General features: G+C 45.4%; 1 protein-coding gene across 1 annotated transcript in view; it reads left to right on the top strand.

Moving 5' to 3' along the window:
• The window catches only part of HEPHL1 (hephaestin like 1), a 38,572-nt gene extending 18,037 nt beyond the window's left edge, over positions 1 to 20,535 (top strand). The window contains exons 9-20 of the mRNA XM_068425041.1: positions 2,024 to 2,235; positions 2,676 to 2,826; positions 3,994 to 4,206; positions 9,787 to 10,000; positions 11,635 to 11,774; positions 12,605 to 12,745; positions 15,906 to 16,012; positions 16,463 to 16,685; positions 17,426 to 17,565; positions 18,172 to 18,331; positions 20,176 to 20,253; positions 20,333 to 20,535. Coding sequence (XP_068281142.1) covers positions 2,024 to 2,235; positions 2,676 to 2,826; positions 3,994 to 4,206; positions 9,787 to 10,000; positions 11,635 to 11,774; positions 12,605 to 12,745; positions 15,906 to 16,012; positions 16,463 to 16,685; positions 17,426 to 17,565; positions 18,172 to 18,331; positions 20,176 to 20,253; positions 20,333 to 20,535 — 1,982 coding nt within the window. The remainder of the gene's footprint in view (positions 1 to 2,023; positions 2,236 to 2,675; positions 2,827 to 3,993; positions 4,207 to 9,786; positions 10,001 to 11,634; positions 11,775 to 12,604; positions 12,746 to 15,905; positions 16,013 to 16,462; positions 16,686 to 17,425; positions 17,566 to 18,171; positions 18,332 to 20,175; positions 20,254 to 20,332) is intronic.
• The last annotated feature ends 341 nt before the right edge of the window (positions 20,536 to 20,876 follow it).

Here is a 20,876-nt window from a genome sequence, read left to right as displayed (position 1 = left end):
GTCACCCTCTGGAGATGTCTTTCTGTCCCTGTCAACTACAGAAGAAGCCTAGAGTTTGGGTTAGGGACTTTAGAGGGTTCAAGTAAGGTGAGCTGAATCCCATCCATAGTGTCTACAGAGATAATATTGTGGTCTCTGAAAAAGTTTTGCAGCATTGAAAAGAAAGGTAGGTTTCTTTTGTCTAAATTGCTTTGTTTCCACTACAACACATCATAAACAAACTCACGGGACATAATCCCTCTTTTGAGAACTGTACTAAGAGAATTAGGCCAACGTGTAGAACTCATAACATCACACAATAAAATCAATACAAAAGCCTTTATTGAATTCTGTTGTCTCTAGTTGCTGACCTTGCAACACAACAAGTTTGCCAGCAGGCCCCACTGTAACCTAAAACAACTGGCTTGAGTTCAGCCTTGAAGTCACCTGCACACATCCTAATGCCACCTGTATCAGATGTAGGCCCCTGATGGAAGAGCAGCTTCCTTCTGCTCACAGTCCTGTTGTGCTTTCATTTAACGCTCCCCGGTAATAGCGCCCATCAGCATTGCACCCTTTGATGTGGAGCAAAATCAAACCAAATCCTACAATTCAGCAGCAGTGTGTGCTGCACACCTCTGGGTCTCTGGAGAGGAACCTGACTCCAGATTAATCTACTCCTAACAATCTTTGTGCTCCTTTTTCTCTCCCTGTAGCACTTGGATTTTGGATTTCCATCATCTCTATCTACAAGTGTACACAGGTACAGCCCCTATAGGGGCTGTAGGTTTACAGTGAAGGTAAATGATTTTTCAAAGGCTGTGTATTGTCTGAGTGCAGCTTATTCATGTGAAAATACTGTACATAAATGTACCTACAGACATCTATAGATGTCTACAGACATCTTTTTTCAATTGTGCTCTCAGGGAATACTCTTCTATGTTACATTTGATAGTTGTCCATTCTCAGAGGGTTTCTACCCCCAAATCCATGTTCTTCTCCTTATTGAGCACTGTTGCAGGATGAATCCAGTAGCATCAAATAATGTTGCCAGGGTACTCTGCTTTGTAGTGCATTTTGCAGCAAATAATATGTGTTTAAAGGTAATACTGATATTTTCCCTTGTGTCTAAGTTTCCAAGAGGATTTTCTTGGAGTATTAGAGAGGAGTATTCGATCGATGCAGTCTGCTGCTGCCAGACATATCTGACTGTGCTGAGAAAATCCAGTCAATGGGTGCCTAAGCGTTAAACAAAATTTCTGTTTTGATCTTCCTTATAGCAAAGCTCAACAAGTTACTTAGCACTTTTTTTCCTAAAAAGGGTGCAGGGATGACCCCTTTTCCCAATTTTCCTTGCAAGTCCCTTTTTAAAGTCCTCTCTGAGTGGATACCAACACTCCTTTACAGTGGCTAAATTACATGAGTGGTGCTACATCCACTCTGTGCACAGCAGCAGACAATGGCCCAAATCCTTTAAAAGTAGCCTTTAAAAACAGTAAAAGCAACCACCCTCTGGAGACTCTGACAGAGGTTCCCATGCATTGCTAAAAATTGAAAATAAACAATTCCCTGAACCAAATTTGTTTTAAATTTCTAAACAGCCACAGCTGCAGTTCCACTCGCTGATGTAATTTCTTTGTTGGTGCTTAATGAAAAGTCAGAGTCTGCATTTGTGCCACAGGTGAATCTCATGATAGGGCAGGTAAGCTACAAACACTAGAGGAAGCCCTTTAAGCACAAGGATGAGCTCTTCGTGTCTTGTCTGATTGAATCCAGATAATCCAGATAGCATCAGAAGGTGTCTGGGTGAAGCAGCTAAACTTGTTCTGCAGGGAACTGGCTTGGCTGTCCCCATGGCACAAGACTCCGGTGAGATGTCCCCATGGCATAAGTGCCCAGACTATGGGCTGGTGCTCCAGCTGTGGCTGCAAGGGGGAGCTCATCCACAGAAATCAGCAGCTATGCCTGACTCCCAGCTAAAGCTTATATTCAGGAAGACAAAACCTTCCCATAATACTGATGCTTCCCAATTTTCTCTCTGCAGGCTATCCGAAGCCAGGAGCACACGTTAAGCCAGGTGAAACCTTCACTTACAAATGGAGGGTGCCCGAAAATGGAGGTCCAACAGAGAGTGACCCCCCATGCCTGACCTATCTGTACTACTCAGCCACTGATGCCGTCAAGGACACCAACTCCGGCCTAGTGGGGCCTTTGCTGGTCTGTCGGAAGAACACGCTGAATCACGACGGGACACAGGTGCCCAATGTGGACATCTGCCTGTCCCTAACAGCAGGGTGGTACACTGAAGGGTGTTCCATATGGGCCAATTTGCTCAGTTGTCAGCTCAGTTTTAAGAGATTAAACAAATGCATTCCTCAGGGTAAAATGTGAGCTAAGGGGATGGTTAGGAAGATGAGACTGTCATTCCCCAGTATTCTGGCTCATCCCTAGGTTTTCCATTTTTTCCATGCACTTATTAGCAATGAATGCATCTTCCCAACCTAAGTAAGTAATGGTCACTTTATTCATCCTTCTGGCTAATGGAAGAGTGCCAATCCCTGTCTCTACAAGGATATAGTAAGAAGGCAGCTGCAATTTTGGGGAAAAAGAAAGCTTTATTTAAAAAAAATCATTTTTACCCAGATAATTCTGCACAGACTTTGTTTTTAATGTCTTGGGTTCCTTCTTGGCTACAGAAAGGAATAGACAGAGAATTTTACCTCCTCTTTTCAATCTTCGATGAGAATGACAGCTGGTATCTGAACAAGAATATCGAAGCATTTACTGGAGACCCTTCAAAAGTAGATGAAAATGATGCAGATTTCAAGGAATCCAACAAAATGCATGGTATGAAAGATCTAATATCTGTTAATGATGCCTTTTCTTCAGTCACATTAGGAAGATGAGTTGGCAGATTTTATCATCATTCATAGCTGACTGCAGTGCACTGGAGTGCGTGTAGAAACCTCAGTCACATTAGCAATGAATGCATCCACTGGCCAACTACACCTGGAGATATGGAACGGAGCGTAACTTTTAGATACAACACTTGGGTCTATAAAAAGGCATAATGTTAGAGTCAGGCACCAACTGCAGAAAAGGCTGATGTTCACTGGTGATTTAAATTTCACTGCTGGCCTTGACACTGACTCAGACAATGAAGGCCCACCCGCTCTGCTCTGCCAGCTCCCACTTGGGCAGTGACCACCTCTAGCACAGGAGAGGCAAAGACTAGGGGAATGGCCAATAGTATTTTAAATCATCACTTCTGGATGTAAGTGTCTGACTTCAGCATGGACCTCCTCAGAGTTTTTCCTGACATGACAGACTCGAGCAAATCACGTAACACCTCTTTGCTTTAGTTTTCTGAAGAGCACTGAGAATATATATTGTTAGAGAACCTCAGGGCTTTCTGGACCCATCTATTTTATTCTTCTGTTATGAGGTGGTATCTCATACTAAAGTTTTGATGTGTCATAATATCTTTCACCCAGTGATCATAGAGTGTTTGAGGACTAGAGAGTTTAGCCTCATAACACTCTTGTGAAAGAAAGAGATGTACCTTTTGTAAGTAAAAGTGGAAATCAAAGTTCAAAATCACACAAAAAGGCTCCATCAGAACTGAACTTATAACTCAGACTCTTTACGGCCCACTCCATGGCCTTAGTGAGCTGGTTATACATTCTCCAGACTGAAAGGAGGTACCTAATTTATACACTTAACTGGTGTTTGTGAGACACTGTGAAAAGCTTGGAGGAGAAGTGCTACATCACTGCAAAGGGCTATTACGAGATTTTACAGGCTAAAAAAGGAAGGTAGAAGCTCAGCATTTATAGGAATAGCATTTAAGCATAAATTTGGTGCCATCCAGTGCTACCTTTGCTTCACAAAATGCCCCTTTAACTAATGCTGTGACTTGCTGAGCCGTGAGTTTCTTGATGGGGAGGCGGTATGAGGCTCTGTGATGAGTTTCCATCGACCTGCTGCTAACTGAGCTCTTTCCTTCTCCTCCAGCTGTCAACGGCTACTTGTTTGGTAATCTGCCAGGTCTGGCCATGTGCAAGGATGACAAGGTCTCCTGGCACCTCATCGGGCTGGGCAGTCACTACGACATGCACGGGGTCCATTTTCAAGGAAACACCATCGACCTGAGAGGGACGACTAGGGACGGGCTGGCCTTGTTTCCTCATTTATCAGGGACAGCACTGATGCAGCCAGACCGTGTGGGTGAGTTCATGAACTTATCTTGGTGGTGTGGCATGTGCAGAAATCAGGCAGCCAAAATAACAGTCAGTAAGATGCTCTGCTCTGCCTGAGGGAGCCTGAAAGTGAGGACACCATGGGGACCTGGTGTAGCTGAGAATTCAGGCTGGGCTACTTTTCTGGGAAGGTGCTATAAATCAAATATGTATGTGCACCAAAGAGCGGAGGCTTTGATGACTGGGATAGGCAGAGCAGCAGGCAGAGAGATAGCTAACAGGATGCTCACAGAATTTCCATAACACTCAAAACAGGCTTTTTTAGCAAAGATAAAATTCACTGCTCTGTAGATATCAGCATCATTTAAGGTATTTTTGGACTTCAATAAGAGTTTTTCAATAATAGTTAGTCTTTTGGAGCCTCTTCAGAAGCGTATACATCAAAGATACTTTTAATTCTCATGTATAATCCAGTGATACATTCTTCAGACTCAGAGGGGGTGAATTGTTTGTTGGAGACACCATATAAGCTTCATGACAAATGTTAATTTTCTTTACATTCGTGCTACTCTGTTTAAACCAACAGCCATCAGAACTGTGCAAGGCTATGCTAAGGGCCATCCTTGGCCAGGGCACCTGACAGAAATACCTGTTGGCCTTGTGTACATGCCAGGTTAGACATCTGGCGCTGGTGTCTATAACACAGCAGATTCTTTTCTTATGCATATCCCACATATTTCCACCATCTGTCATGAAGCTGCACTTCAGGACTCACACAAAACAATATATTCTAGGAGATTATTAATTTTTGCCAGCTAACCTTCTACTGGCAATAAGGGAAATTTGAACGAATTATCAGGCCTTTACAATCACCAACAGATATGATTTTCTTTGACTGCATATTATTTTACATTTTTTATCACTTTTGCCCTCGAAGCACAAGGAATGGACTGACATCAAGTCTGGACAGAGCTATGCTTCTAATTTTGGTTCCATCGCTGACTCACATACAGAGCAGCTGTGAAAGTGCTTTCCTCCTTCACAAGAGTGCTAGCAGGTGAAGCTACTCAGGACTACATTGTGGTCAGCTATTGCTTGAGTAAATGGGAAGGAGAGTACAAACATTAAAATCTGCCCACGGACATGCCAAAAGATGCTCCCACTGTCGCTGCAGACTTTGACCATCAGAGCTATGAAAAAAATGGCCCATGATGGTTCGGCCTTTCATGGAGGGAGAGCAAAGGGTCAGAAAGTTGCAGTTTAACTCGGTCGTTTTTATACCATAGAGGTGCATATAAACAAAGGGTTATAATGTTTGTTAGAGGCATTCTTGTATAATGGGTCTGTATCTGTATTGCAAAGTCTCTAAGAGGCCTCCATAAGCCTGATTACACCGGACAACTGCAGGGGCTCAGTAGAGAGTCTTATGCACCCAAGGCTGGCACAGCAGCTTTGTGCTCAGGAACCAGGAAACAGCATCTCTGAAACACGAGCCCTGTTTCTCTATGCCTTTATTGGTGTTTGCAATGCACACTCTTCCTATGTCTTCTTGTGCTCCCCATGGGCATGTCTGCAGCATGGGCAGCACTGGTGAAGGCTTACTGGCAAGCTTGTTCCTGCTGCCGGACATCTAATCAATTGCTTTTCAGAGCTCCCTTCGCTAAGCTAATCTAACTCAAACAGTTAGAAGTAATTTATGGAGATTTTTGAGCAAAGATGGAGCAGGCTAGTGTTTCCTATGGAGCAAAAAGTTACTTGCTGACTTATGGATCTCCATTTGTGTCTGCATTCACATTTCACTTTTAGTTGAAGAACCTGTTGTAATGTAGGAGTTACAGGCCACAACCCTGCAGTGTGTTATGTGCATGTTTACTCTTGAGTGTGTGAATGTCAGCCTGAATCCCCATCCTCTTACGTCCTGGGGCCATAGAGCATGTGGCGACCAAAGAAGATGACTGATTGGTGAATATCTATTTTATCAACTAGTTTCTCCTTTAGTTTCCTTAACTTTTCATGGCCAGCGGGCTCTGAGGCGAGCAGCTCCAGTGCAGGCATGATCCGACCCGCAGTGGAGCGCTCCAGCGTGGTGCACAGGGGTGTTTCCTGAAGCAGGAGAACCTCAGAGGGAGCTGAGAGAGCTGCCAGGTGCCCACACCTCATGCCACAGTGGCTGAGGAGACCTGGGCAAGGCCAGGAGCAATGGCGGCCCAGCCCCGACCCCCCATATAAAAGAAGCCCTTAGGGAGCGCCAGTGACCAGGGTGGGAAAACAGAGCATGGTGCGGCAGTTTGTGCAGGAAGGGTGCTGAAGCTCTGCCAGCTTGAGCAGGGAGCAATGGTATCCACCCATCAGAGAGCCACAGCCTCTCTAACATCTGCACCCACCACAACCGATGCAGCTTCCCAGACAGAGCTCTGGGGGGAACACGCTGCCACCCTGGTGTCAGGCTACAGGGTCTGCCCTGCTGTCGTGCCAGTACAGGACAGCAGCAGCGAGCACACCTGTGGGAGGTACACCCAGGTAAAGGATCTCCTCCGCTTAATGACAGAGCTCCGTGAGTATCAGGAAGTGCGAGAGAGACTACTGGAACTGCACTCTAGACAAAGTCCCACAGTCAGACAGGACGTATGATAGGGAGGATTCCCTGTCCTCTCTCTACTTGGCTGAACACAGTGACTTAGGGGATAGGGGGAAAAGGCAACAAGTTCCTGCCCAGTGCAGCAGGCGTGTCTCCTTTGTCACCACCCCACCTTCCGTGGTGCCCTTGCATAATAGGTATCAGGCTCTGCAAGTGGAACTGAACAATAACAAGGACAATGGTTCATCTAGCTCAGAGGTGTCGCCAAGGTTGTCAGCCTAAGCCCTGTGCCAAAACAGCACTCATAAAGAAAAAAAGACAGGTAATTGTCATAGGAGACTCCCTTCTGAAGGGAACAGAAGGCTCGATATGCATACCAGACCCACTTCACAGGGAAGTCTGCTGCCTCCCTGGGGCCTGGGTTAAAGATGTGAAGAGGAAGCTTGCCACCCTGGTAAGGCCCTCAGATTATTATCCATTATTGATTTTTCAGGTTGGCAGAGACAAAGTTGCAACAAGAAGTCCAAGGGCAAACAAGAGAGACTTCAGGGCCTTGGGACGACTGGTTAAGGGGTCAAGGGCACAAGTAGTGTTCTCCTCTATCCCTCCAGCTGCAGGGTTTGATGAAGGAAGAAACAGAAAGAGCCAGGAGATCAATTCCTGGCTCCAAGACTGGTGTCACTGGCAGAATTTTGTGGTTTTTGATCATGGGTCTATCTACATGACACCAGGCTTGCTGGTGTCAGACGGGGTGCACCTGTCTCAAAGTGGGAAAAGGATCTTTGTGGAGGAGTTAGCAGGGCTCGCTGAAAGAGCTTTAAACTAGTACGGAAGGTGGAAAGGGATAAAACCAGGCTCACTAGAGATAAGCCTGGGGGCAGCACATCAATGTTTGTGGGACAGTGTGCTAGCGAGGTCCTTCAGTCTGCCATCTCAGTGGAGGTAGGGGATGGAGATCCATGCGGCAGCAAAGACACAAGTGTTATTGATGTGTTAGAAACCACGGAAGCACCTGAGAATGGTCATGCAGGAATTAAGGCTTCTCCCGCCAGAAAGGTGGCGGGATCAGTAGTCCAACTGAAGTGCATCTACACCAATGCATGCAACATGGGCAACAAACAGGAGCTGGAAGCTATTGTGCAGCAGTTAAGCTATGATACGGTTGCCATCACGGAAACTTGTTGAGATGACTCACACAACTGGAGTGCTGCAATGGATGGTTATGAACTCTTCAGAAGAGATAGGCAAGGTAGGAGAGGCGGTGGGGTGGCCCTGTATGTTAGGGAGTGTTTTAATTGTCTAGAGCTTGATGATGGTGATGATAGGGCTGAGTGTTTATGGGTAAGAATCAGACTATCTAAGGAACCTGAAGGTGCACAAGTCCACGGGACCTGATGAGGTGCATCCACGGATCCTGAGGGAACTGGCAGATGAAGTTGCTAACCTGCTATCCATCATTTTTGAGAAGTCATGGCAGGCTGGTGAAGTTCCCACTGACTGGAAAAGGGGAAATATAACCCCCATTTTCAAGAAGGGAAAAAAAGAAAACCCGGGGAACTACAGGCCAGTCAGTCTCACCTCTGTGCCCGACAAGATCATGGAGCAGATCCTCCTGGAAACTATACTGAGGCACACGGAAATCGAGGAGGTGATTGGTGACAGCCAACATGGCTTCACTAAGGGCAAATCATGCCTGACAAGTTTGGTGGCCTTCTACGGGGTTACAGCATTAGTGGATAAGGGAAGAGCAACTGATGTCATCTACCTGGACTTGTGCAAGCATTTGACACTGTCCCACACAACGTCCTTGTCTCTAAATTGGAGAGACATGGACTTGATGGATGGACCTCTTGGTGGATAAGGAATTGGCTGGATGGTCGCACTCAAAGAGTTACGGTCAATGGCTCAATGTCCAAGTGGAGACCAGAGACGAGTGGCGTTCCTCAGGGGTCAGTATTGGGACGGGTCCTGTTTAACATCTTTGTCGGCGACATGGGCAGTGGGATTGAGCGTGCCCTCAGCAAGTTTGCCGACGACACCAAGCTGTGCGGTGTGGTTAACACACTGGAGGGAAGGGATGCCATCCAGAGGGACCTTGACAGGCTTGAGAGGTCAGCCCATGTGAACTGCATGAAGTTCAACAAGGCCAAGTGGAAGGTCCTGCACATGGGTCAGGGCAATCCCAAGCACAAACACAGGCTGGGCAGAGAATGGATTGAGAGCAGCCCTGAGGAGGAGGACTTGGGGGTGATGGTTGACAAGAAGCTCAAATGAGCTGGCAATGTGCGCTTGCAGCCCAGAAGGCCAACCACATCCTGGGCTGCATCAAAAGCAGCATGGCCAGCAGGTTGAGGGAGGGGATTCTGCCCCTCTGCTCCATGCTCGTGAGACCCCACCTGGAGTACTGTGTCCAGCTCTGGGGCCTCCAAAATAAGAAGGACATGGAGCTGTTGAAACGAGTCTGGAGGAGGGCCACGAAGATGATCAGAGGGCTGGAGCACCTCTCCTATGAAGACAGACTGAGAAAGTTGGGGCTGTTCAGCCTGGAAAAGAGAAGGCTCCGGGGAGACCTTCCAGCAGCCTTCCAGGACCTGAAGGGGCCTACAGAAAAGCTGGAGAGGGACTTTTTACAAGGGACTGTAGTGATAGGTTGAGGGGTAACGGTTTTAAACTGAAAGAGGATAGATTTAGATTAGATATTAGGAAGAAATTCTGTACTGTGAGGGTGGTGAGACACTGGACCAGGTTGCCCAGAGAAGTTGTGGATTTCCCCTCCCTGGCAGTGTTTAAGGCCAGGTTGGATGGGGCTTTGAGCAACCTGGTCTAGAGGAAAGGTGTCCCTGCCCATGGCAGGGGGGTTGGAACTAGATGATCTTTAAGGTCCCCTCTAACCCAAACCATTCTATGATTGATCACGGATTAGGTTTGTCTGAGCACAGATCAGGGATGTAGAAGGCACAGCACCTTATTTGTTAAGCTGCTTTTTAGAGTTTTTTAAATTGCCTACATCTCATGCGCTTTCCTTTCCAGGCACATTCAAAGTGGTTTGCAGGACCTTTGATCACTTTGTTGGTGGGATGAAACATCTCTACGAGGTCAGTAGCTGCCATAATACCACCCGAGCCGAGCAGCAGCACGGATCCATGAGGCTCTACTACATTGCTGCAGAGGAGGTGGAGTGGGACTATGCCTCAAATAAGAGCTCGGCACCAAATCTTTACAACATCAGCAGCAATGAGGAAAGGTACCCAAAGGAAAAAAACGCTTGCGAGCATGGGGCACACTCATAGTGGAGGGGAAACTTTGAAGCACCCTTTCCATGAAAGCCAGCCTCATAATTTTTAGGAGGCACTCTTTGCTGAACAAAATGAGAGAAAATGTATATATAAAGTGACAACCTCTCAGACTAGACTCGTTCATAGGCAGCATTTTCAAATGTTTTCGTCTCAGAGTGTCTTGTGATGCTGTTGAACCCAAGAATGCTTCCTAGTCCCTAAATCCAAGTGTGTGTTCCAGCCCTGGCTCTACCCTACACTGATGTCCCCCAACCCCCTCCTCCCTCTTCTTCACTCTCTCCCGTCTCCCCATCCCTGTTTTCATAGCAAAGAAACCCAGGTACCTGTCCCAGACATGAGCCCCTGCAAGCAGTGCAGATGCATTCGGGAGGCGTTGAGCCTGCTTCACTGCAGCGCGGTAGCCCCTGGCTCCCCTGGAAATGTCAGAACGCAGTAACCACTGCAAGTAAATCACGTCTACACTGCACTGTGCTAAGGAACAAAAAGCATGTGCAGAAGATACATGTTCCAGATCATATTGCATGGGGAGGTCTCCGAGACCACTTTGGTGAAAACAAAAAGGAACCAGGAACTTTATTTTAAAAACAAACCTTAGAAAAGTGGCTGGGAAACCGCACCCTGTAAAGAGGAAGAGTATGGTGGAGGCGGTAGAAAACATGCCTGAAGAGCCACAGGCGATGAAGCGTGTTTAAAGAAAATATTAACTCCAGTATTGTCAAAGGCTGCTGCTTCTGCGCACACAGTATATTACTACAGTAAGCAGTATTCCTGGGGCATTTTTTGCTTTTATTTAGTATGTTGTGAGCCAGCCTTGCAACTCCCTTGCCAGGGGCACCTTGGAGATGAGCTGCCAGGAGCCAGAGCTGCTCTCAGAAGGTGGTGAACGCTCTCCTCTGCAGCTGGTGGCCAGTGTCCTCTGCCGGCGAGTCCTCCCACAGGAGCAGCAATAACAAACTGTGGGTGACTGTGCAAACCTGGAGCATACAAAAGGAATCCCCTGCCAAGTGCAGAAGGGAAAATACATTTCTCGCTTTATCTTCATGCTGGGAAATCATCCAGCCCTGTGCAGGACACAGCAGTAGGAGGGCAGGGTAAAGCAGCCCCCTCTTAGATGATGGCATTTGCTTTTCCAAGGTTAGGCTTCGGTTATCATCTTCCTGTGGCTGACTAGTAGCCAAGATAGTGAAAGCAGCCATGGCGATAAGAGGATTCAGGTTTGCAGGGACAGGCAGTATCTTTTATTGGAGTGGAGGATGCAGCTGGGGGGAGTGGCCAAACCCACTCTTAGCCTGAACTTCATCTCTGCTCTGACAGCGCTGGTGAAGGATTTGTGTTCCCAAAAGTTTGTGATGAGTGCAACGTATCCTCAGATTTACCTGTTTGAAGAGGATGTGCGTTTAGTGAGGATCATCACTGTTGTTATTTGCTGTGTAAAATCTTGCAGCACCCAGAGCTTCACATCAATCAGCACACTGGACCAAGCCATCTATTCCTATCACATCTATTGCGAATAACACAACAATTGCTAGCTTTTAGATATGTAAGGTTTAGTGCTTTTAATTTTTGCCTTTTTATTTTGCAGCTATGGGCATGTTTTCCTGAGCCAAGCAGAAGATCTGATCGGGAGGAAATACAAGAAGGTGGTTTACAGGGAGTACACAAACAGCAACTTCACGCAGCGCAAAGTGAGGACGGAGGAGGAGGAACACTTGGAAATCCTGGGCAAGTAGCTCTTACGGCTCACAGACCGAGCCTGATAAGTGAGAGGATTGCTTTCCAAAAATGAGGAGTTTTTCCAGCTTTGTTAACATGGAAAACAAGGAACATTGATGCCTATTCCAGGTTATCAGTGATTTTACACAAAATTTGTATAATTGCTGAGTGGAAAGAGGCTTTCCAAAGCAGAGAATTCATTCTCAAACACGAATAAGGAGTTTCCTAAGGAGTACTGAGAGGGAGGATGCCAAAATGGCAATTCCAGGATCTACCTTAATATCAGAGCACGTAACGTGGGGGAGAATCTTGTAGGCAGATTATGTCAATATTAAGGGACTGGATTTGTGTCTGAAATTGGGCAAGACAAAGTTTTATGCATGTCATAAAATAACCATCAGCTCATGTTTTTTATGGGGTGAGAAGAGGGCAACGACTGATCATAGACAACACTCTCTAGGAATCTATTTGCCATTTCCTTTTTTGCAGTACAAAAGTAAAAAAATAGTTAAAAAAGAAAGCTGTTGCCAGCTTAAGAAATAAAAACTTGAAAGATACAAAAACCATCCACAAGAGTTTTCCTTAAAAACAAGCTGTCCAAAGACCCGTCTCCAGAGTGAACAATTCCTCTCATTGACAAAAAAGAAAAAAGATTATTTATATATAGAGAACTTTTCATCAGTTGAGATAACAAACCCATTTTGATGGCTTTGCTGAATGAAAAGAGAAGCCCGAGTGTTTTGAGAAAGACCTTGGCTCCTCTCCTAGGCCAAGCTGTTGAAAGTTTGTTAAATTCAGAAAAGCAGCATGAATCACTGGCATCTTCTGTTTTAATTTAGGGCCACTACTCCATGCTGAGGTTGGTGACTCCGTACTGATCGTATTCAAGAACAAAGCCCACAGGCCTTACTCGATAAGCGCACATGGTATAGAAGAAGTGGGTTGTGAAGAACAACCTGAGACACCAATTACCCTCCCTGGTAAGGCTATTCTTTTTTTTTTTCTTTGAGCTACAAAGGCTGTATATAAAAACATTTTAACATGTGAATGCTAATCCTTCTTTCAAGCTTACGCATACCTACACATTTTTCCAGGCATAATACACTCAACGTTTGTTCAGATACGATTCTGTGTTGTTGTACGTGTAGGTTCTTGATCAAGTGGGCATGTTCGGGCAGAGAATGAACCTTTGTTCCTATCAAGGGTAGAAACAGGAATGTAATATCACTGGACAACCTCCAAAAAAAGCAGAAGCAGGCCCATAATCATGGCAAGAGAAGCGCAAGCCAGCACTGCATTTCTCCAGACTGACACTCTAACAACATTTCAAAAACTGAGAAACTCATTGGTAGAGTTGCAGTTGGCAACGGTAACTCTGCCTCTCTCTTAATCTACCCAGAACTGGCATTTGCATTCAGAGCTGATGAATAACATGCAAAATGTCACTGTCACGTGATTAAAAAGTCTTTGAAGTAGTGTACCAAATATGTCCCAGTTTCTAGTGACAAAAATAGTGGAAAATAGTTCTCACACCATTGAAAATTTTCATATAGAAAAATACCTGTTAAAATTTTTGTGCTTCAGTTTTTTTCTTGGGTTTTATATTCTAGTAGGAAGCCAAACTCAAACTCAGGTGTTACAGTCAGTCAAAAAAGTACATACCTTTTCTTCATCACCCTACATACCTTTTCTTCATCACCCATGCATTTTTTTTCATGGTATTTGTGAGCTTCAGTGTGAAACTAAATGAAAAGAAATTCTGATGTACTAAACCTCCGTGGAAGATGAAATCTCTTTCCTGTAGGTAGCTGTATCGATACAGTACAATCACACAATTACATGGCCAAATGTGAGCCAGCAGCTGCCTTGCTGGAGTTTGATGAATGAATACCTGTGGTTAATAGATGAAAAAAAAGGAGCCGATTTATATGATTCTCTTGTTTTGTTATTTGCTCCATGATGTTGTCGATGCTGTTTTGTTGACAGTCGAGGTGTAACACTGGGAACACTACTGTCATGTCTCCTGTGTCCACATGGGAGCAGGCTTGGGATGTGTCAGACGAGGGAAGGTGTCTGCATTTGTCAGTAAGCCAAAGGAAAGGACTCTTCAGAAAGATCTAAGGACAGACTTTTCCTTAGGAATTTGGAAGCAGCAGTTAACATGCAAAACAAGTCCCTCAAAACAAGAATAATTCCTGGGCACTTCAGTCCCCACCACCATCATCTCGAAATCCTCACTGTCTTCCTAGGCCAGGCTGGACTGCTCACCCCAAGCTCCCCAGAGCCCATCTAGTTCTATTAAATCCTGAACCAGTCATCAGTCAGATTTATGTTCTGCTAAACTGCTGCTCCCAGCACTGCCAGCTCCTAAAGAGACCTTGGGTGGCATGGTAAAGAGGTGCAGAAAGCAGATCCATAGCAGCCTGAGCCAAAACAGCTCTCAGCTGCCACAGCTTTGTCCTCTTCCTGTCCATTCCTCCATTTACCCAGCAGCAAAAAGGGAGAAAACATCCATTTTCCTCTTGTTTATCAGTCTTTTCAGGGGTTATGCTTCATTTGCGCTTCAAAGATAGGTCTTTGATGCCATCTGAACTGTCTCAGGTTTTAAGTAGAGTGGAGATTTTTCCATCTACAGCCTCCAAACGTCCCAAAGTGAGGAGTAAAAAGCAAGGAAGTGGTGAAGGACCATGGCCAGGCTCTCTTCTCACATCACACCCTCTAAAAAGGGGTGATGACATGTAGGTTAGATACAGGTGGATGACAAACTCTTCCCTGGTGTGTGTCTCCATGGCGTGAATGCCTCTGAGACTGTTTTCTTGTTCATGTTTTCTGTCCTATTAGTGTAGTGTTGTGCCTTGAAAGCCTTTCAGATGTCTGCTGAAGTGTGTAAACCCATGCTGTAATGAACAGAGGGTGCTTGTCCTGTAAGATTAAATGATATTGAAACATTTACATGAGACTCATCTCACATAGCATGATATTTGAGAGTCACCATTTCTTTTTTTGTAGTTATTGCCATACAATAAAACCCACTATTGCATGATCCATCAAAACGGTGCAGTGGCTCAGTGACACGAAACTAGGCTCAGTCACTTCACAACCATTTAAGCTTGAAAACTCTCCTTTGCCCTGATGCCCACAGCTGTTGGCAGCTGTTGAGTTGTGGCTGTACTAAGACCATGGCCAAGAGTTCTGTGATTTCCTTGTTTTTCCCTGCCTCATAGCATGTCCCCAGCCATTCTTGGCATTTGTCACCCTGGAAGACTTTTGGGCCAGAGACTTCCTGGTTCAACATTTCTCCACCACTACAAAGGGCAAGGTGTTGACCACATCTTGGTCTCCCACACTTCTCTGCAGTACCAGCAAAAAAAAAACAAAGCAGAGAAACACAGCACAGGAAGTTCATCTGAACATAGGTGAGCTTGTGTTCAGTGTAGAGAACTGATCCTCACCCACATAGATAATTTTCCCATCAAGTTGGGTTTTTTTAATCAAATCAGAGGTCAGGAAAGCTCTGCTCAGGGAGGACATGGCAGAGCTGATGGCTTTTGGGAAGTGACAGGGGTTCTCCAGTAACTGCTGAGGAGAGGAGGCTTAGCTGGAAGAGGGAAGGACTCCTTTGTTGCTCCCAGTCAGCAGGTCGGTACGTATTCAGCTCTTCTCTCCTGGCCCAGAGCTGATACACTGCTGCAGCACTGTCTGCAAAATCCCAGGGACAACTGCCACATCTCTGTGCCCTTTTCAACTCAGAAAGTCCAGGAAATATTTTCTGGAGCTTGGTTCCTGACACCTTCAACTGACCTTAAGCATCGACATCCAAGATCATTGATCTGCTACAAGTTTTGCCCACTGAGAAAGATGAAAAGTCCTATCTCTAAACTTCCATCTGGGGGATGCCACTGTTGCCAGCATCATTTGCAGACCTCCTTTGCTGGGTGCTACCTGCCTTCGTTTACACCACTGGAACCTCACTGACCTCCTGGAAGGCAGGATTGTCTCCACATCCCATTGCTGCATGCTTACACAGATAGTTTTGATACAGATCATTTTTCGATAAGGAGGGTAGCAGATCTCAGTTAGATACTATTCAAAGCCTCTAATACCCAGCTGCTCTTGGTAAGATTGTTCTCTCTGTTTCAGGGGAAATAAACACCTACAGGTGGAACGTCCCAGAACGATCTGGCCCTGGTAAAACAGATCCAAACTGTATCACTTGGGTTTATTATTCAACAGTGAATTTTGTAAAGGTAACTAAGAAACGGTGATTAAAGATCGCATTGCTCTGGATAAAGCATTCTGCCTTGCATAATGTTTCTGAAAGGATCTTGCTTCTCATTTATGCGAGGACCACAGGCTAGAGGAATGATTTACAGAGCTCCACGCTTTGTCCTCTTTGATAACAGTTGCACATGCCTGGGTAATTTAATCTACTGAAATCCCCAGGGATACACCATGGTAATGTGATTCCCTCTGTAAAGAATAGCTGAAGGGATTTTGAGTGAAGGCAAAACATTGCTTTGGACCATTAACATAGGGACATGTAGAGAAAGATATCTCTAATCAGACAAAGTCATGTTTTTTTCTCATCTGATAGGAAAATGGAATTTCATCTTTATTTAATCTGTAGTTAATCTGTGTCTATTTCATAGCTGAATGAACTAGAAAACTTGTAATGCATATATTTCTTTTCATTTCAGGACACATACAGTGGTCTGATTGGACCTCTTGTGGTTTGCAGAAAAGGAACTCTAGATGAAAGAGGTCTAAGGAAAGATATTGATCGTGAATTTACCCTTCTGTTTATGGTGTTCGACGAAAATGAGTCCTGGTATTTGAAAGAAAATATTGAAACATACCTTCATAAGAATCCTGATCATTTTAATTCCACTGAGAACTTTGTAGAAGGCAACAGCATGCATGGTATGTAGGACTCGGTGGCAGCAGCCAAGTGGATAGAGGTTTATTTTTCACAGCCGTTTTAGGAAGACATTGGACTCAGCCTGCAATTACCCAACCACATGACAACTTTGTAAGCTACAACTCTGGAAACAAAAACATTTAATGAGGCCCAGCCAAGATATTTTTCTAACAAGATAGTTTAATCTTATGGGAAGAGGCTGCCCTGCCAGACTTCCCTTGTCCTTTGGGAGCTGCATTTCTTGTGGGCTTGTTTAGTAGGAGCGTAAGGATGACATTTTAAAATTGTGGCTGTAGTAGCAGCCAGCCAGGACCCAGGCAGAACACACTGGACGGGGGCAGGAACAGCCCCGGCAAAGTGAACTTCTCTTTATACAGATGGTTCACATTTTAGGCAACAGCTCTATTCCCTCTTTCTCCATATAGCTTCTCAGCATAAATCCTTTTTGCTCAGGAGTTTGATCTCAACCAGTAAAAAGCCTACCTGATGCTTTTCAAGACAGAAAAATGGTTGCTGCTGTGCAGTTAAGATGATTTGGCAACTGAAACAAAACCGTGACTGTCTCCCTGCAGTGGCAGTGATCACTATGGAGAGTCCTTGCCCAAGCCACATGTGCCTGTCCCCTCTCTGCCTGGGCACCCCTTCCCCCCGGAGAGAAAGTGTAAAAGGTGCCTGAAGTGGAGGTTATCATCACCCATACCGTGGCCAGTTATTAATCAGTCCTATTTTGTCATTCTTCCAGCAATCAATGGGAAGATTTATAACACTCTCCTGGGTCTAACGATGAATGAAGGCGATAGGACAAACTGGTATTTGATAGGAATGGGCAATGAAGTGGATATACATACAGTTCATTTCCATGCACAGACCTTCATCTTTAAGGTTGGTAAAATTAATTGGAGTAAACCCTTTACAGTGTGATGGGGAATTTCTGCAAAAAAGTCCGGGTTCTAGCATGGTTTTGCAGCTTGGGCTTGGAGCCCTGGGCTGATGGTGGTCAGTGGGAGTTTTGCATGTGAAGGAAATACAAAATGAATGAGATCCTTGCAAAGCTTCTACCACTCTGAACCTGTTATGAAACATGAATAAATGTCACTATTAGATGACATGATTAGGTGGGTTAAAATATATATTTACCCATGGGTATAAAGGAAGATACAGGGAGGAAATCAGAGAGTTATGCCTGCTTACAGTATGGTTTTATGATGTGACAGCTTGACACTGGCAGGACTATCTCTCTTTCAAAGCAACACCTATGCTGAACCAGCACTTGAAGTCCTTAGGAGGGGTCTCCTGTTGTTAATTAATTAATTGATTAAATAAGGGATGTCCACAGACCTCATTTTCCCTGAGTGAGGCATACTAGAAATGTATAACAAGAAGCATTTGATCTGCCTTGAGGAGCTGAAAGTTTAACTGGAATATTTCAGTGCCCATGGTGGGTATTTGAGGCAAGACTCTTACGATGATGGTTTTGCCTTGCCACAGACAGATAAGGACCACAGAGGAGACGTGTATGACCTTTTTCCTGGGACCTTCCAGACAGTTGAACTTGTAGCAGAAAACCCTGGAACGTGGCTTCTGCACTGCCACGTAGCCGATCATATCCACGCTGGCATGGAGACAACCTACACCATCAATAAATCAGGTGCAGTATCAGAAACACATCCTAGGACTCAGAGGTGGTATCGCAGCAGATCGGAGAGAAGGCAGGGAGGAAAGGAAGAGAGACAATGTCACCGCTGCACCCTGTACACTGGTGAGAAGCACCTATACATTACTGCCATGGCCAGTTAGCATCATCAGGGACAGGACAAACACCCTTGATGACATGGCAAAGACAGTAATCTTTGCTGCACTCTGCAACTTAAAAACAGTTGGTGCTTCACAAGAGCCCCTCTAAGACAGTGGCAGCCATTAGTCACCCGCAGGTGGTGCAGAAAACAACTGCAAAGCTCTTTTTAGCCTTGCTGACACGTGATGTGTGGGAGGGACTGCAGACTGGCATGGTGCTGTTCCTCCCTGCAATCGCTGCCAGCTCACAGGGCTGTTGGAGCTCCTTCCTGCACAGGCAGAGACCAGCTGAGATAGATATGAGGTGCTCCAGAAAATGGCTGTTCATCCTGTTCAAGAAATGGGTGATCTTTTGACTAAGTAAAGTTGGTAAAGTTTTTGAGTGGTGCTGGTCCCTTCCACCACTTGTGAGTGAAGTCAGAAGTGCTTTGTGAGCCTCTCCACATCACATAATTTCACTTAACATCTGGGTCCAGCATCTCCTGCCTGGGTCCTCGCTGTGCTTGCTACACTCCTCCGCAGGTGCTGCAACAGCACCAGCAGGCACACCCCGCACCTGTAATCCTGTGGCAGCAGGATGACAAATGTGATGCCAAACATAGCCAAAATACTCCTTCCTTGGACAAGGTGATTTTACTTTATACCACACATTAGATCGGGCTGTGAAACTTCAAATGAACAAGCAAATGCAGAACAGAATCATAGAATGGTTTGACTTGGAAGGGACCTTTAAAGATCATCTAGTCCAAACCCACTGCCATGGGCAGGGGCATCTTCCACAAGATCAGGTTGCTCAAAGCCCCATCCAACCTGTCCTTGAACACTTCCAATGATGAGGCATCCACAAGTTCTCTGGTCAACCTGTTCCACTGTCTCACCACCCTCATCATAAAAAATTTATTCCTTTGGCACTGGTGAGGCCACACCTCGAACAATGTGTTCAGTTTTGGGCCCCTCACTACAAGAAAAATATCAAGTTGCTGGAGCGAGTCCAAATAAGGGCAATGAAGCTGGTGAAGGGTCTAGAGCACAAGTCTTATGAGGAGTGGCTAAGACAACCGGGGTTGTTTAGTCTGGAGAAAAGGAGGCTCAGGGAAGACCTTATCACTCTCTGCAAATATCTGAAAGGAGGTTGTGGCGAGTCAGGTATTGGTCTCTTCTCCCAAGTGATAGGACAAGAGGAAACGGCCTCAAGTTGTGCCAGGGGAGGTTTAGATTGGATATCAGGAAATACTTCTTCACCAAAAGGGTTATCAAGTACTGGAACAGGCTGCCCAGGGCAGTGATGGAGTCACCATCCCTGGAGGTATTTAAAAGACGTGTGGATGTGGTGCTTAGGGACATGGTTTAATGGTGGACTTGGCAGTGCTGGGTTAACGGTTAGACTTGATGATCTTAAAGGTCCTTTCCAACTAAAATGATTCTATGATTCTATGTAAATCTGCTCTCTTTCAGTTTAACAACATTACCCCTTGTCCTAGCACTACAGTAAGTAGTGTAGCAACAGATATACCTATAGAGAAGGGGGATGTTGCCCATGGAGCTGCCCAGAGCAATAGTTGTGCTGATATACTCAGGATTTCTGTTCAGATCAACAAGGTAGAAGGAATTAAGTAAAAACTGGGCTACTTTTCCAGAAGACAAAAAAGTGTTTATTAAGGCTTTCAACTTAACTATGCTTTTTTTCTCTCCACACAGAGCGGGAAGCTCCTTCAGAAGGACTCACAACTGGAACATACGATACAACTACTGCAAAAAATAAGACCACCACAAAGGGTAAGGATTTTTTAAAATGTGATTTAAAGCTCTTCAGATTTGTGCATAGATTTCTTATGAATTACTTTTCTTTTAACAGATTATGACAGCAAAGAGGGCAATTTTTTTGGCAAAACTTTGAGTCCTGGAGAAGCCAGCTTGATACTTGCAGCCTTTTTTTTCATTGGACTTGTTCTGCTGTCAACAGTATTAACCACCTTCTGCCTCATCACTCGCCAAGGAAGCAGGATCCATTATAAGGTTCTGCAGGACAAAAGTGCACTTCTAGCAGATTCCCTGTAAATCCCCTCTTTTGGCATCATTCACAGAGCCGCACTGGATTTCATGACATGCTGCTAATAAAACTGGAGCAAGACGTATGCTGATAGTCCTACCCCGTAACCAGCGCTCACAAGAGTGAACATGAGCTGTAGGGTTTGGCTCCGAGAGCCGTGTACCACCCATCACTGTATACACTCCTCGGGAGTTCAGTTGAGCTTTGCCTAAGATCAAATTTGGCAGCCGAGCAGAACAGCACACCTCTCGGCATCCACTCCGGCTGCAAAGGATTTATCCACGGGAGTAAGGAGCGGGCAGCACGGCATCCATGCGCTCTGTGCAGAAACACGGGGTTCACGCTAGGG

This window comes from Nyctibius grandis, chromosome 2, assembly GCF_013368605.1.
Source record: "Nyctibius grandis isolate bNycGra1 chromosome 2, bNycGra1.pri, whole genome shotgun sequence".
NCBI classification, from domain to species: Eukaryota; Metazoa; Chordata; class Aves; order Nyctibiiformes; family Nyctibiidae; genus Nyctibius; species Nyctibius grandis.
This window is presented reverse-complemented; position numbering and strand designations above follow the sequence as displayed.